This window comes from Echinops telfairi, unplaced genomic scaffold (genome assembly GCF_000313985.2).
Source record: "Echinops telfairi isolate 266 unplaced genomic scaffold, ASM31398v2 ScPeMD7_7473;HRSCAF=8511, whole genome shotgun sequence".
Classification (NCBI taxonomy): domain Eukaryota; kingdom Metazoa; phylum Chordata; class Mammalia; order Afrosoricida; family Tenrecidae; genus Echinops; species Echinops telfairi.
The window spans coordinates 1,802,577-1,817,950 of record NW_022111377.1 but is presented as its reverse complement, the minus strand read 5'-3'; the positions used below and the strand labels follow the sequence as shown (position 1 = coordinate 1,817,950).

The 15,374-nt window shown below is 39.4% G+C and overlaps 1 protein-coding gene across 2 annotated transcripts in view; it reads right to left on the bottom strand.

Annotated features, from left to right (window-relative positions):
• The window catches only part of USP6NL (USP6 N-terminal like), a 182,659-nt gene that overhangs the window by 63,187 nt on the left and 104,098 nt on the right, over nucleotides 1–15,374 (bottom strand). For both annotated transcript variants that reach the window (XM_045285596.1, XM_045285595.1), the window contains 2 exons: nucleotides 13,244–13,311; nucleotides 6,269–6,351 (listed from right to left, as the gene is read on the bottom strand). In XM_045285596.1, coding sequence (XP_045141531.1) covers nucleotides 6,269–6,351; nucleotides 13,244–13,311 — 151 coding nt within the window. The remainder of the gene's footprint in view (nucleotides 1–6,268; nucleotides 6,352–13,243; nucleotides 13,312–15,374) is intronic.

Sequence of the window (15,374 nt, the reverse complement as noted above, 5' to 3'; positions counted from 1 at the left end):
ACTGTCCAACATCTCCCCTCGCCCACTTCTCTGTTGTCCATTCCCCAGGGAGGAGGTTATATGTAGATTCTTGTAATCGCTTCCCCCTTTCTACCCCACATTCCCTCCACCCTCCAGGCATCGCCACTCTCCCACTGGTCCTGAAGGGGTCATTTGTCCTGGATTTCCTGTGTTTCCAGTTGCTATCTGTGCCAATGTACATCTTCTGGTCTAGCCAGAATTGTATGGTAGAATTGGGATCATGATAGTGGGGAGGAAGAAACATTTAAGAACTAGAGGAAAGTTATATGTTTCATTGTTGCTACCCTGCATCCTGACTGGCTCATCTCCTCCCCACAGGATGTGCTGTGTGGACAGCACCAATCTCCAGAGAACACTTCCTCTTCAAAGGTCTACTTTGGCATGCATTAAACGACAGATCAGCATGTCCTTCATCAACAGCTGTATGCAATATTCAAACTGTACACATAAAACACTGCTCCACTATCAGGCACAACTTCTAAATGAGTATATGAATGGAGGGAAGGATGGATGGTGGATGCCTGCACATATGCATCTTCACCTTGCCATCTAATCATCCTTCAAGCAGAAAAAAGCAGCACCAAAAACTGGGTGTATGCAAAGCTTTCCTTTAAGTCCAGGGCAGGGAAACTTTTCTGCCAAGGGGCAGTGGATAGGATGGCATCATTCACAGGCCATACAGAATTATTAACTTAAAAATTAGCCTGCTATATTTAATCAAACATTTAACTAAGTCACCCCTATTAGCAGGTATTGATGATTTCAAGGGCCCTCTCCAGGCCAGACATTCCCCACCCCTGCTTTCAGCCCACAAGCTAGCTATATAGTCTATTGGCCAAATCCGGCCTACTCACTGTTTTTCTAAAGAAAGCTCTTTTTAAGAACACAGTCATACTCATTCATTTATGTGCTGTTGGTAACTGTTTTCAGAGGAGCCCTGGAAGCGTAGTGGTTACAAGCTGGGCTGCTAACCACAAGGTCAGCAGTTTGAAACCACCAGCCACTCCATAGAAGAAAGTTGAGGCTTTCTACTCCCATAAAGATTTACAGCCTCAGGAACCCTATGCAGGGTCACTATGAGTTAGAATCAATTCAATGGTAGTGGGTATTAATTAAGAGTATGATCCCCAGAAATCAATTTTACTGCCATGGAGTCGATATTGACTTACAGCAACATTTACATAGGGTTTCAGAAGCTGTAAGTCTTTATGGAAGAAGACAGACAGCCTCATCTTTGTCCTGTGGAGTAGCTGGTGGGTTTGAACTGCCAGCCTGACTGTTAATAGGCCAATGCCTCACCTGCAGCAGAACCAGTGAGCCTTATTTAAAATACCAGTGCTCATACTTCACAACAGGTTAGGTGTAATGTTCCTGTATGTGTTGAGATATACTCATTGAATACTTAGAACTTGTTAAAATTGGTGAGCTAGTAAGTCTGATGTTTAAGAGATTTTATAAAGTTCAGATTTATTCTAGACAAAATTTATAGGATGAGTAGAGAGATCTCTCAAGTCCTTCAGTCTCAATAGGGATTTTGTCTTTAAAGACAAAAACCAAAATATCTTTAATCTGGCTTTCATACAAAGGAGCTTTAAAAAGTTCCTGGTAAAATGTAATTGAAAGATAATAGAATTTTTTTCCAAGAACATTTTGAAACTCACTCATATATTTATATAGCCAGTAAACTAGACAGCCTGCTAAATTTTACAAATATACACAGTTGAAAATATGAACCTGGAAGCTAATCTTATCTTCTCTATTTTTGGTATAATTTCCTTCTCATCTGTCTATTAATAACTTGTGACCTAAAAGCATGATCTATCATTATCTAAATACTAAGGATTATTTAAACAGACTAGCAATGATTACTTTTGATAAGTATGTTTAAAGTTTAAATGTTAAAATATGTATAAAATGTATAAAAATATCTAACTTCTTAATAAAGATCTATTTCTCAATTCTCCAAATGTAACTCCATCACAGGTACACAGATTAAAGATAAGTTCTCATTTCTAAGTACTACACAAAGGCATTGCTATTCTATCATCAAGACATACTTTTGGCAATAGCTTTACTGTTGTGAACTCTATTATAAAACTGAGTTAGTCCATCCGACTTGGGTGAGTGCATAGTGACTGGGGTCCTGAATGCGCATGAGCAGCCATCTAAGGGGAAACCCCTTGGCTCTCCCGATTCAGAGGAAAGAGGGAGACAAAAATTAAAAGATATATGAGAAAGCAAAAGACACAGGAGAATAATCATTTCCCATAAACTAACTAACGGAATACAAAAAATTCATCTATACAACCCTGAGACCAGATGAACTAGATGGTACCCAGCTACCACTACCAACTTCTCTGAAAATGATCACATTGTAAGGTCCTGAATAGAATGGAGGGAAATGTAGAACCAGGCTTGCGGGGTGGAATAGACTAGTGGCACCGAAGACTATGGCCCTTAGTTACCCTTCAGGTTTGAAACTGAACCCAGACCTGTGGTTAAGAAGAAAATTACACACACACACACACACACACACACTATATATATAAATATATAAAATGTTTGTATATAATGGTTAATAAAAGTATCTAGTATACATATAATGTACGTATGAGGGTTGACATATACATTATATACAAATGTATGTATAATGCTTGGTATATACAATTTTGATCAACCATAGGAGATCACAAGAGCAGCAGTTACCCAAGGGCAGAGTCCAGAGGACTAGGAGAGAAGGAAGAACGGAAACGGGAAGCGCAGGAGACAGCAGAAGGGTGATGTTATAACTGAGGGGTGAAAGAATGGCTAAGTTGAAAAAAAATGTGTAAAGATTGTTGAATGTAAAACTCATGATTTACTCTGTAAGCCTTCATTCAATTCACAGTGAAAAGTTTATAAAACTATCTGTTCATTAATATGACAATTTCACATATAATAAGAAATAAGTTATTAAAAATTAAAGTTAAACATAAGCTTAGCAACCTTGAGCACAGGCTACAATGTTGTTTGTTTTGCTTTTGGTTTGTCTTTCCGTTTTATTGACTTTCACCTTGACATTTAAAATCCAATTTCACTACAGAACCTATCAATAATTACAAAGAATCCAAGATAGCAGAAAGACAGGCTCTTCTGACTACGGTTTGGCAGGGACCTTAAGCCAGGTGATATTCTTCAGCAGCACCAAAAACGTGAGTCTACAGTGACTAGGGTTGAATGAACACCACGAATAATTTATGGAGAAAGTATTTTATTTAAATTAGGGATTGTAATAAAAATCAATGGTTTTGGTGAGATTTAATAAAGCCTAAAATCAGACTAAAATCCATTTCTATGCTTATTATATTCTTAAATGCTTTAAGACTGCATCTTAGAGTAAATCAAATGTTAACAATCACTATATAATGAAAGAACTGGTTCACTCAGAAGGCTTTCAAACAGTGCCCTTCTCTTTAGGGACTCTTTTCTCTTCCCAGGCCTTCTGCAGCGTTTACCCTGACATCACCTTATTAATTACGGTATGCAGGGAAAACCCTAACCAGCAGCACAACGTAGTTTGAAAAATACAGGATCTGCATCACACGGCTCAGTCCCAGGTCCTAAATCTGACATTTCGCCCATTAGTGAAACATGGGCAAGTTAGTGGACCTCTCTGCTTCTGTTTCATCATCTTGATAGCAAGATTAAAAAAGATGGTACCTACCCCCAAGAATTTCTGAAAGGAATAACTGAGATAATCTGTGTAAAGAGTTTAAAACAATGCCCAGCACACATTAACTGTTCAATAAACATTAGCTAGTACTATCAAAATAAGTTACTGACTGACTTTTCTCTGCTCAGCCAAATGGATTTCAGTCCAGGGGGAAGAAAACAAACATGAAATAACTAAGTACAATTTAAAAAAAATTTTAATTGCCAAATACAGATTGGACTGTTTAGCCAGAACTTGCTACTAAGGTTGTTAGGCTTATGTCATTTCAAACAATGAGAAAAAGAATTCAGGTAATAACTAAAGCCTTTGGGAACACAAAAGGTTTTCAAATGTATTTTGTACTGTATTGGCTCATTACCATCAAATACTTCTACACTTGGGGAGCTTAAAAATCACCTGTGTTCTAGCCCATCTTTTGAACAGAAATCTAGGATAGGATCTCATTTAAGAACTTTCCAGCTTATTCTAATGTGAAAGTAACTTTGAGAGCCCTTTACCTTGAGAGTTCTAAATACTCAAAATGTCCGTTTAAATTTTATTCATATGCCTTCGATATGGACATTAACCCACACACATATGCGACATCTCCTGATTTACTTACAGGTAGCCAAGCTTAATTTATTTTTAAAAAATGGAAGGGGCAATTTTTAAGCAATGTCTTATAGACTTTTGTCTATGAAGAGCAAAGTCTCTTGATTATAACTACCTCAAGAGAACTTTTCAGATATACAAATAACATGAGCTATATTTATCCAGAATTTTATATTCTTACATTCTTTCTTCAAAGCCATATATATATATATATAGCAAAGTTACTGATTCCTATTTCATGAGGCATGAAATGGTTAACTGAATAAAGACCAGAAATGTTATCACAACACAAATCCTCTAACTCCCAGAACTGTTTCCTTGCTTTTTTTATTCTCAGAAAAACAAGTATTAAAAAAATCATTTCAAAGGCAAAGAGAGCAAATAGCAGTAAAAAAACATGTCACTGATATGAACCATGAAAAACCATGTGGTTTTACCTCAAAAATTAATCATATTAGATAAATTTAAATCCCTCCCTTTTCCCTCTTTATAATATACAACATTGGAAAAGAATGCATGTAAATGAGAACTTGATTGGGTTGTCAGGGAACCTGATTAAATATTACCAGACAGCCTGAGTCACATGACTGGGAGGATTTTAGAAGCTGTTCTTTCAAACTGGCTTCAATCTCCTATCAAAGCTCTGGTGGTGCTGTTGGGTAAGCTCTGGGCTGCTCACCACAGATCAGCAGTTCAAACCTACCAGCTGATCTTCAACCTTCCTAAGGCCTCGGCCCTTCCATACAGTTCCTCATCTGGTAGTGACCCCCCAACCATAACATTACTTTCGTTGCTACTTCATGACTGTAATTTTGCTACTGTTATGAATCGGGCAACCCCTGTGAAGGGTCACGACCCACAAGTTGAGAACCGCTGTTCATGAGAAAGACAAGGTTAACTGCTCCTCTAACAATTTAGAGCCTCAGAAATTCTACGGGTTCACTATGAGTCAGAATCCACTCTATCAACTTGCTAGGTGCATTGCGTCAGCTCAGCTTCACAGCAACCCTATAAATAGCATATCACAACATAGCCAGGTCCTTTGCCCTTCTCATAATTGTTGTTATATGTGAAGCCACTGTGTCAATACATATCGTACTGGATGTTTGCAGCTGCTTCTTCTGATTCTGGGTCATGCCCATCGGCAAAGGAAGGTTCTGAAGGCGTCTCTCCAGCCATTTCATGAAAGTGTACTCTACTTTGAGGAGGCAGCTATTTCCCAGTTGTATTTTAAGTGCCTTCCACGCTGAAGTATCCAGTTTCTGGAACTACATCAGACAATGTTCTGCTGCTAATCATAAGGTTTTCGGTTGTTAAATTTTCAGAAATGGATCACCTCTTCTTCTACCTATTCTGCTCTGGGTCTGGAGACTCCACATATGATGAGTGACCCTACTCATATTTGAAACACCAAGGGCACAGCTTCCAGCATTGCAGCAATATACAAGCCACCACAGTACAACAAAGTGACATGGTGGGGCTTTATATAACGTTAAGTGAAATAGATGGAATTAATTTTGAGAAGCAATAACATGAATGCATTTATAATTATAAGGAAGAGCAATGGCATTTCTTTTTATTGCTCATTTTCAGCCTGCAATTGCTGTAATTGTTAGTAAGTTTATGTAAAATAAGATGCATCATAATTCTTTTTAAAGTATAAATTATTATTCATTCACATTTAATCATGCTAAATTATTAATACAACTCATTTGCTGCGTTAATGTTCTTACCAAATACTAAAGCTTGCTTTCTTAACTCCAGTTCACTTTCAATCACAGACATTAGACATTAAAAATAAGAGAAAATTTAAAATAAAAAAGCACATTGTAGGATCATTCCTGAAAGCATATTCATAACAACCCTATGTAAAACATCAGGGTTTTAACAAGTGAGAATAAAAACATTAGAAACAAAAGTTTGTTTTCAATCTATGTGACTTACTGTAAGAAGCCAAATCTATCCGTGACTTTGTAAACAAGGTAATCAGCATCTTCCCAAGGCTCAATCTCTGCACCTTCTCGTCCCTAAATTGGGGGACAAAAAACAGGTGTTAATGGAAGTTTATAAAACCAAATACATTGAACAAGCAAGCAAACAAAAAAAAAAGAGCTATTTTATGTGTAATTAATTAAGACTTGGAAGAACGGTATTATCAATCTAATTTAACATTCCTTTTTCTTTAAACCAACTGTTTTTGGCAATAACATTCATTTCCTAGGTCATGAACTATGTAAAATACTGTATGTCAGCATTAATTGATAAGTGGCGAAGTCTTGATCCAGCAAATGAGAAGATGGGGTGCAGTTAATTACTAATATGGCACTTATAGCCAGAGTCTTTCACAAAATATTGGGTAGCTCAGGAAAATAGACAGTCTGTAAGAATGCAAATATGGTACCTGGAACCCCTGTAGTGATGGCACCATGCAAATAAAGTATATGAAACCAGACGGGGGGTGGTCGGTTTCGCCACCTTGCTATCAGGGGGAATCCAGAACAAGAGAGGAGCTCACAACCTCCAAGAGAGGTGTGTGGAGGGTGTGTTTTGGACCTGAGGTCCCTGCAGTGAGAACCCAGGAGATTGAAAGACCAGAGGGGACATGAGCCAGTGAGAACCCGTGGTGGAGAAGTAGCAGCAGTAGACTGAAGAAGCTGGTACACGAAGGCACAGAGCACAGTGGCTACATTGGTATGCTGACCCACAGAGCAAGAGCCGAGCACCAACAGAAAGGCCTGCTGAGAGAAGGGGTGTTTCTGGGCACTCAATAGAAGAGCTAAAAACAAATGAACGAAAGTGTTCCTGCCTGAAAATTGCTATTTTGAGTCATTCCTGGCCTTGGATTGTTGACTGTTACTTCTCTAATGAACCTCAATACTGAGAGTAGTGAGATCTGTAACTAGAATTATTGTACAGCGCAGAGTAAAGAGTGCCACGGGAGGAATAGCTTGTGTCAAAATAGTTAACAAGGTTGTAAAGAAGAGGTGTTGTGGACTGAATTGTGTTTGGAAGCTCTGTAACGATGTAACTATATCCCACGGTGTCATTTAATGTGATCAGTATGATCTGACAGTAATGGAGTTAGAGTTAGATGATAGCCCTAAATTACTCAGGTCAGTCTTGACTTGAAGTTAGGAAAGTTGATATAAGGGGTGTGACCTACATCACTTTTTATCTTAAAAGAGACATCAGCCAAGGAAAGGGACCTATGACCAAGAAAGAAGAAATAGGAGCAGAGAACATCCTTTAGAGCTGGTGTCCCTGAAATGAGACCCTTCTAGACCCAGGAGACATAGGAAGAGAAAAACTTCTCTTAGACCTGACACTCTGACTTCAGACTTCAGCTTCCTAAACTGTGAGAGAATAAACTATTTGTTAAAGCCATCTAACTTATGGTGAGACATACTAGAACTTTCAAGGAAAAGTAGTGACCATTTATTCAATGACAGGACAGTACACGGAGCAGACGCCCAGAACACAGAATGATTTTTTTTGAGTAATGAGCTGAGCTACTACTTATTCCCAGTCAGTCACTAGAGCGGAACACGCGCTTTACTTCTCCTCTCCCTCCTAGTATCCTTTTTCAGATTGTTTTACAGAATCAGTCGAGGACCAGCTCTAGTCAGGTGCAGGTTTATACACAGTAAAAACTAAACTGTCCTCACAATATGACCCCAGACCAAAAGAACTGAAACCAAGGAACCAAAAGCTACAGGGTCCAGGTCAAATGAGTCATCAGGCCCCTGACTTTCCCACTGCAAGGCGTCCTGCTCCAACTTATGGGTCAAGAGCCTGTCCAGTCTCTGGTGAAGAATGCACTTAAGTCTAGAAATGCAGTATGCATTCTTCCCCTTTCTTTGCAGACTTCAGATCCCTGGGTCCTGGGTACTTTAAGAGCTAGCTTCCTGTCTCCTCACCTGTTAACAAGAATAAACCACACTATACTTTGGATGTGCAGGACTCAGTAATTCTTCACCAGACGGCAAGGGACAAGCCCGGTTCATTTGCGGGAAACATTAGATAACTAAGTATATTTGACCTCTGCCTCATAGGAATCAGCCCTGGGTTGTTGATCTTGATTCTCCTCTCTCCTTGTGCCTCTCCTCTCTGAATATTACTGATAGCTTTATCATAAACACTTAACTGTTGATGAGCCTGGTGTTTTCCTATCAGATTTTTCTCATTCGATGTACTCTTTCATTCTTTTTTAATTTTTAATTCTGAATTGGGTGATGGTTTACAGGGCAGAATGGTTTTCCATCCAATAATCATATATATTTTGTTTTATGTAATTGATTGTAATCCCAGTGCTGCCTTCAATAGTGTTCTCTATTTTACCTCTCTGGGTTCTAATATCCACTGCTAAGGCTACACAGAACTCACAGACAAAATTCATGATTAAAGGGTTTATTAAGGATGTTAGTAAATTGCAAGTCCAGTGAGAAATACTCAGGGTTGAGTTATCAAGACATATTACAAACTCTTTCAAGTCTGCTAATAAATTTCCAAAGGGGCAAACTACTCCACTGGAAGCCTCAACCCAAAGGCATTATGCTCAAGTGCTATGATTCCATAAACCCAGCTCCAAGAACTAAGTGCCCAGAGGAACACCACTCCAGTAAGCTTCAGCACACAGGCACTCAACTCCACCTATGGGTCGGTAAACCCAGCTTCCTGAATTAAGTGCCCACTTGTAACCCACTCCAGTAAGTCTTAGCCCACAAACACTCAGCTCTACCTCTGTGGGTCTGCAAGTCCAACTTCCCCAATTAAGTGCCCATAGGCACCCTACTCCACAAGCGAGTGTCCTGCACAAAAGCACTCAGCTTTACTTGACCCGTGGGTTGGGAAGTCATCACTCTATTCCACACTTTGGCTCCTGGTTCTGCTGCTGCTCCTCTGATGGGTTGTCTTTTGGATCCAGGAAGTTCACTGCACCAGCATCTTGGGTCCAGAGGATGCACTCCACTTCTGGCTCTCACTGTTAATGGGATCCCTTCTTCTGCTTTTCAAAAGGCTCATTTTATACCTAACAGGGTGACACTCCAGGGAATTCCCATGATTATCTTCCCTCACTTTCTTAGTAGACCCAGGCAGGGTCAGGTTGTTTAGTGGGAATTAGAGACTGGCTAGAAGAGGCATATTAAATAATTCACTGCCCCTGGAATCCCCACAGTGTAACATCACTTATCACACTTCATCTCTGTGCTTTTTGTTTCCATTTCTCCTTCTTCCCCAACACTTCTAAACTTTGTTGGGTAAATATTGTATTGCCCTTTTGATCTGAAATTATTCATTATCCTAAGGTACATGTACCTCCTCTAATGGTATTTTCATGATAAACAGAGAAAAGCTTAAAATTGTCAAAGATTTTGTCTTGCTTGGATCCATGGAAGCGGCAGTCAAGAGATCAAACACCACATCACATTGGATAAATCCGCTGCACAAGACCTCGTTAAAGTGCTGAAAAGCAAGGAGGTTAGTTTTAGGACTAAGGGGAGCCTGGCTCAAGTCATGGTATTTTCAATCATCTCAAATGCATTGAAAGTTGGACAATGAATAAGGGAGACCAAAGAAGAATCAATGTGTTTGAATTATGGTGCTGATGAAGAATACTGAAAGTACCATGGATTGCAAAAAGAATAAACAAATCTGTCTTGGAAGAAGTATGGCCAGAGTGCTCCTTAGAGGCAAGAATAGTGAGATTTTATCTCACTTTGGACATGTTGTCCGGAGAGACCAGTCCTTGGAGAAGTACATCATGCTTGGTAAAGTGGAGAGGCAGCAAAAAGGACGAAGGCCCTCAATAAGATGAACTGACAATGGCTGCAACAATGTGCTCATCAGACATGAGAACAATTGTGAGGATGGTACAGGACCTGGAGACGTTTTGGTCCCTGTATACAGGGTGACTATGTGTCAGAACCAACCCAACAGCACCTAACACGACAGCGGTGTTATTCCTCTCTATCAGCCTTTCTATTTGTTTGGCTGAAAACTGAGCCATGGCAGTAAGATCATTTCCAGCCTGAAGGATGACTAAGAAACACAGTCTTGGGGAACACCAATATCAAATGGCACGGCATACTCAGTCTACAAAGACAATGTTCTGCATCCTACTTCGGGGAGTAGTACTTAGTCTGCAAAGCTCATCAGTAACCATGTCAAGCACAAATGTTGGTCTTTCCCTACAAAGAGGAAAGAAAAGAAAATCAAAGATATATAGAAGTAATTAGTCCAATGGACTAATGAACCATGTATAATGCACCAATCCATATAACCCCAAGATCAGAGTCAGATGGTGTTCAGCTACAACTACCAATTTCTCTGAAAGGGATCATATTAGAAAAGTCCACGATAGAATGGGGAAAAATGTGGAACGAAATCAAGATAACTGGGGGTAAAAACGGGCTTAGTGGTCAGATAAGAGATTGATGGTACTCATTTACTCTAAAAGTTTTAACTATCACTGATTTGTGTAGGAGTCCAAAATAAAAGTAACAATTACTGAGATTTCTGACTCAAATACCTAACTGCTTTGTGGATACCTCCGTGAGTATATTTGTGGCAGTTAGATTTTATGTCGATTTGAACCTGTGTGAAAGTAGAGGGGTAAAGTTGAACTCATCACTCAGGTCACCGCCTGTTGATGCCTTCTTGGTGGTATGGCCTTTCTATTTGAGAACACCCCCCCCACACACACACACACACACCTCTGCTTGCTGAGCTTCTGTGTCTGACTCCAGGGGCACCCAGAGAACTGCCGGTGCCCTTCCAGGTTTCTACCAATCTTGTATACACGGGACTCTGCACCCACAAGCCTATGATCCCCCAACATCTGGCTTCTGGCTTCCCCTATGTGTCATCAGTCTGCATTTACATGAATCTGAAGAGGGCATCAGACCCATGAACTTGAGTTGGACTGGCCTTATTGGTATAAAATTACTTTTTTATATAAAGTTCTTTCTTACTCTGGTTTTGATTGCTAGATAACCAAGCCTAACATAATATTTTAAGATTATGTACTCATCTGATCTCCTCTAAGTAGTCGGTGAGCATCTTGTGGGCAAAACTTTCTGTAATTCACATTGTGAATAGCCAATACCCAGCATGATTCCTAGATCTGATCACAAAGTTTTAATTGCATGGGGAAAAAATGAAGCGGGGCATAAATGAATTGTGGTTCTATTGGTTTTACGTAAGTTAATTATGTCCCTTATTAATCTACAATCTAACTACAGGAATGGGAAACTATGCCTGATGTTTCAAACAACTAACTTAAAAACAAACTCTTAGAATATAACTGTAAAGTTAAGCATGTATGCCTCTCTGGAAGCCGGGCACAATCCAGATGGCTTGCTATAATTTCATAGTCATGCTACTCTTCCAAAACAATTAAAATATGCCAAATATAAAATCACATGCAAGTTACACATACATATACATAACATAACACTTCTTATTTACTGCTACTACTCATTATAGACCTCAGAGGCAGGGTCATAAATAAACACACATGTAAAAACTATCCACAGTTATATTTTCTAGGCCATCAAAAACTGGATTCTGTAACTAACATAAGGATAAAATACTTGCGGAAATTATACAGAAATGTGTGAATTTAGAATTTCAGATACATGTTAGATTTATAACAGCACATATGACACATAAGTCACAAAGCATTGCTACAAATTCATAGAAACCTTTACTTAATAAAAATACCAAAATGTGAAGCTATTGTTTCTTAAATGTTCTCCATCTACGTCTTTTACATGCCTGAATCCATCTCTCTACACCCTTGTCTGGAGAATTCTGCACTCTTCGATTTATACCGGGTCAAATTAGCAGTTTAGACATCCAAAAAGGGACCCAAACAGTGTTCTTTTTAAATGTTGAGCTTGAGAAACAAGTTTGAAGGGGGCAAGACCAAGGCTCTAGGGTAGGTGAAGTAAAGTTTCTCAACAATCTTCTTGTAGGACAGCCCTTCCTACCATTGAAGAATGAGCAAGTCCCCTGCTACCATGGAAACAATAATTCCTCAGCACACTTTCCCTGGCCTGTTTCTCTCCAATGCACTTTCAAATTTCTTAAGTTTAACCTGAGCAGTCCTCTCTGTCTTGAATTTAATTGATCTAGCTGATTCTCAGAAGCCACTGCTTGGAAGCAACTTTTTAATGAAGGCTCCCTAACCCAATGACAGAGACATGTTTAAAAACAGTCTGTGTGTAGAATAAATCCATGTGTATGTGAACTAAAATGAAATACCAATACTTTTTGACTGGCTATCGAATGAATTATACTAAGCTAGATATTTAATCCTATATGCTTACTTATTTGAATATTATACTGTGTACATGGTATGAGTTAGGAACTGTTCTATGGGTTTAGGGTACAAGACTAACATGAAAGAAATCCCTGCCCTCAGAGAGTTTACATTCTAGAAGGGAGAACAAGCAATAAGTAAAACATAGTGTTTTAGATGTTGATGAGTGTTATGGAGAAATATAAGGAAGGGGAGGAGGATACAGTGTGTGCATGGGGTGGGGTAGAGATACAGACATTTAATAGCATGGTCAGAGAAAATCTCACTAGGAAAAAGTGGCATTTGGGTAAAGATCTGAGAGCAGTAAGGGAATGAGACGAGGACATGCAGGATATCAATATTCTAAGTGGAAGACAAGGTAACGGCAAGTCTAAAGCAGAAGCCAGCCTGCCACTTTAGAGGAATATAAAGCCAGAGAAAAAACAATGCCTGGAGCAGAAGGAATGAGGGCACAAGAACTGGGAGGGAAGTCAGGGGAAAATGACCTCGGTGTTCACATGCAGTAAACAAACTGCTTCTGTAATTTAAGCTTTCCAAAAAGCAAATTCATTTCTATTTATGTGGGTTTTTTCTAAGAAAACGTACTCAATACTTACTCTGTCATATTTAGCAACTATTTCTGCTCGTTCCTGGGCAAGTTTGAGTGCTACATCCTGGTCCGTATCTGTGGAGAGATCAAATTTAGATGAACTATTATTCAAAGAATTATAAACCTAAGACAAAACACATACTAATAAAATAATATTTCAGAAAATGGCAAACATGTAAAATACATATGAAAAACTCAAGAATACTGTATATACTCAAGTATAAGCTGAGGTGTTTTTTTTAAATCATTTTATTAGGGGCTCATACAACTCATCACAATCCATACATACATCAATTGTGTAAAGCACCTTTGCACATTCATTGCCCTCATCATTCTCAGAACATTTCCTCTCCACTTAAGCCCCCAGCATTAGGTCCTCATTTTCCCCCTCCTTCCCCTCTCCCCCCTCCCACATGAGCCCTTGATAATTTATAAATTATTATTTTGTCATATCCTGCCCCGTCTGACGTCTCCCTTTACCCACCTCTCTGCTGTCCGTCCCCCAGGGAGGAGGTCACCTACAATTCCTTGCAATCTGTTCCCTCTTTCCAACCCACTCTCCCTCTATCCTACCAGCATCCCCACTCACACCACTGGTCCCAAAGGGATCATCCGCCTTGGATTCCCTGTTTCCAGTTCCCATCCAGCCAGACTTGTAAGGCAGAATTCGGATCATGATAGTGGGGGTGGGGAGGAAGCATTTAGGAACTAGAGGAAAGCTGTACCCTTCATTGTTGCTACATCACACCCTGGCTGGCTCGTCTCCTCCCCAAGACCCTTCTGCAAGGGGATCTCCAGTCGCCTACAGATGGGCTTTGGGTCTCCACTAAGCTGAGTTTTTTCATCACATTTTCAATGCCAGTTTTGTGGTAAATTAGGTACCTTGGCTGATATTCGGGTCAGCTTATACTCAAGTGTATACGCTAAGTCTGATTTGCATTTGCAAGTACAACTATGGAATATCAACATATTTACCATTTCAAAATTACATGATATTCAAAAGGAATAATCACGTTGATATCTAATGTCACAAAAATGGGTATTGATGTGGAAACTAAAACTAAAATTTCAATCTAAATTCTCAGATTAAAAAACATTTGAGTAGAGGATAAGAAGAGCTTTCAAGAAGACTTTTAAAAATTAAGGGTAATTTGCCCACCAAGATGAAAGCAATCATGTATTAAAATAGTATTTCATGTCTCCTTTATCTAGTAAATCAACTACTATAATAAATAATCTCCCATCTGATTTTACTTTTGCTCAACCCTCCCCTCTTCATTCTTACTTCCAAACTCCTCCAAAAACACAGATCTGACAATAAAAATAGATATTGTGCAGATCTGACTACATACCCATAAATAAAAATAAACGTCAATGACACACTGGATAAAAGGTACCTCTGATATATCTTTAAACAGACATTCTAGGAGACATGCCTTTGATTGCAGGCAAAGGTCATGATTAAGAAATGTGAACAGGCAGCAACAGCAGCATCAACGATTGTGTTTGTGTTGTGACACTAAGTGCCTGGCATGACAGTCAGACAGTACAGGGCAGATGTGATGTACTTTCCATGCATTATTATCTTTAATTCTCACATTATAAAGTAGAGATCATTAATTCTATTACACAGATAGAAAAAAAGGAAGTTTGGCGATTTTTAAACTGTGGGGTACAGAAAGGATTTTTCCCCAGGCTGTCACCTGCTCGCTAGCTCACTGTGTAGTCAGCTGCTTAGAGGTGTTCTCCCTGAGGGCATTCAGCCATGTAGAGCAATCAGACTCTATTGTCTGCCCCACCATAGGTGGGGTTCACTCCTTGCTCATAAGGATAGTGGATTGTTTCCTTGAAGGAGAGCCCAGAGAAGACCAAGCCCACTCAAGAAAGACCAAAGTTAGATTGCCATCTTGAATCTAGGATCCACCCATCTTGTCACACGTATTCCCCTAGTCCCTCCCCTTCCTATTGCATGTATACCCCAAGATCGTCACCTACCCATGCTATGGCACAACCCCTTCCTGTAATGTATGTGGTTACCTATAATCAGGGCAGCTTGCACACCCCTAAGTATATATGGCCTCAGTCAGAAATAAATAGGCCCTCTCCTCCTTCCTCTCTCTGCAAGGACCTGACTGCTG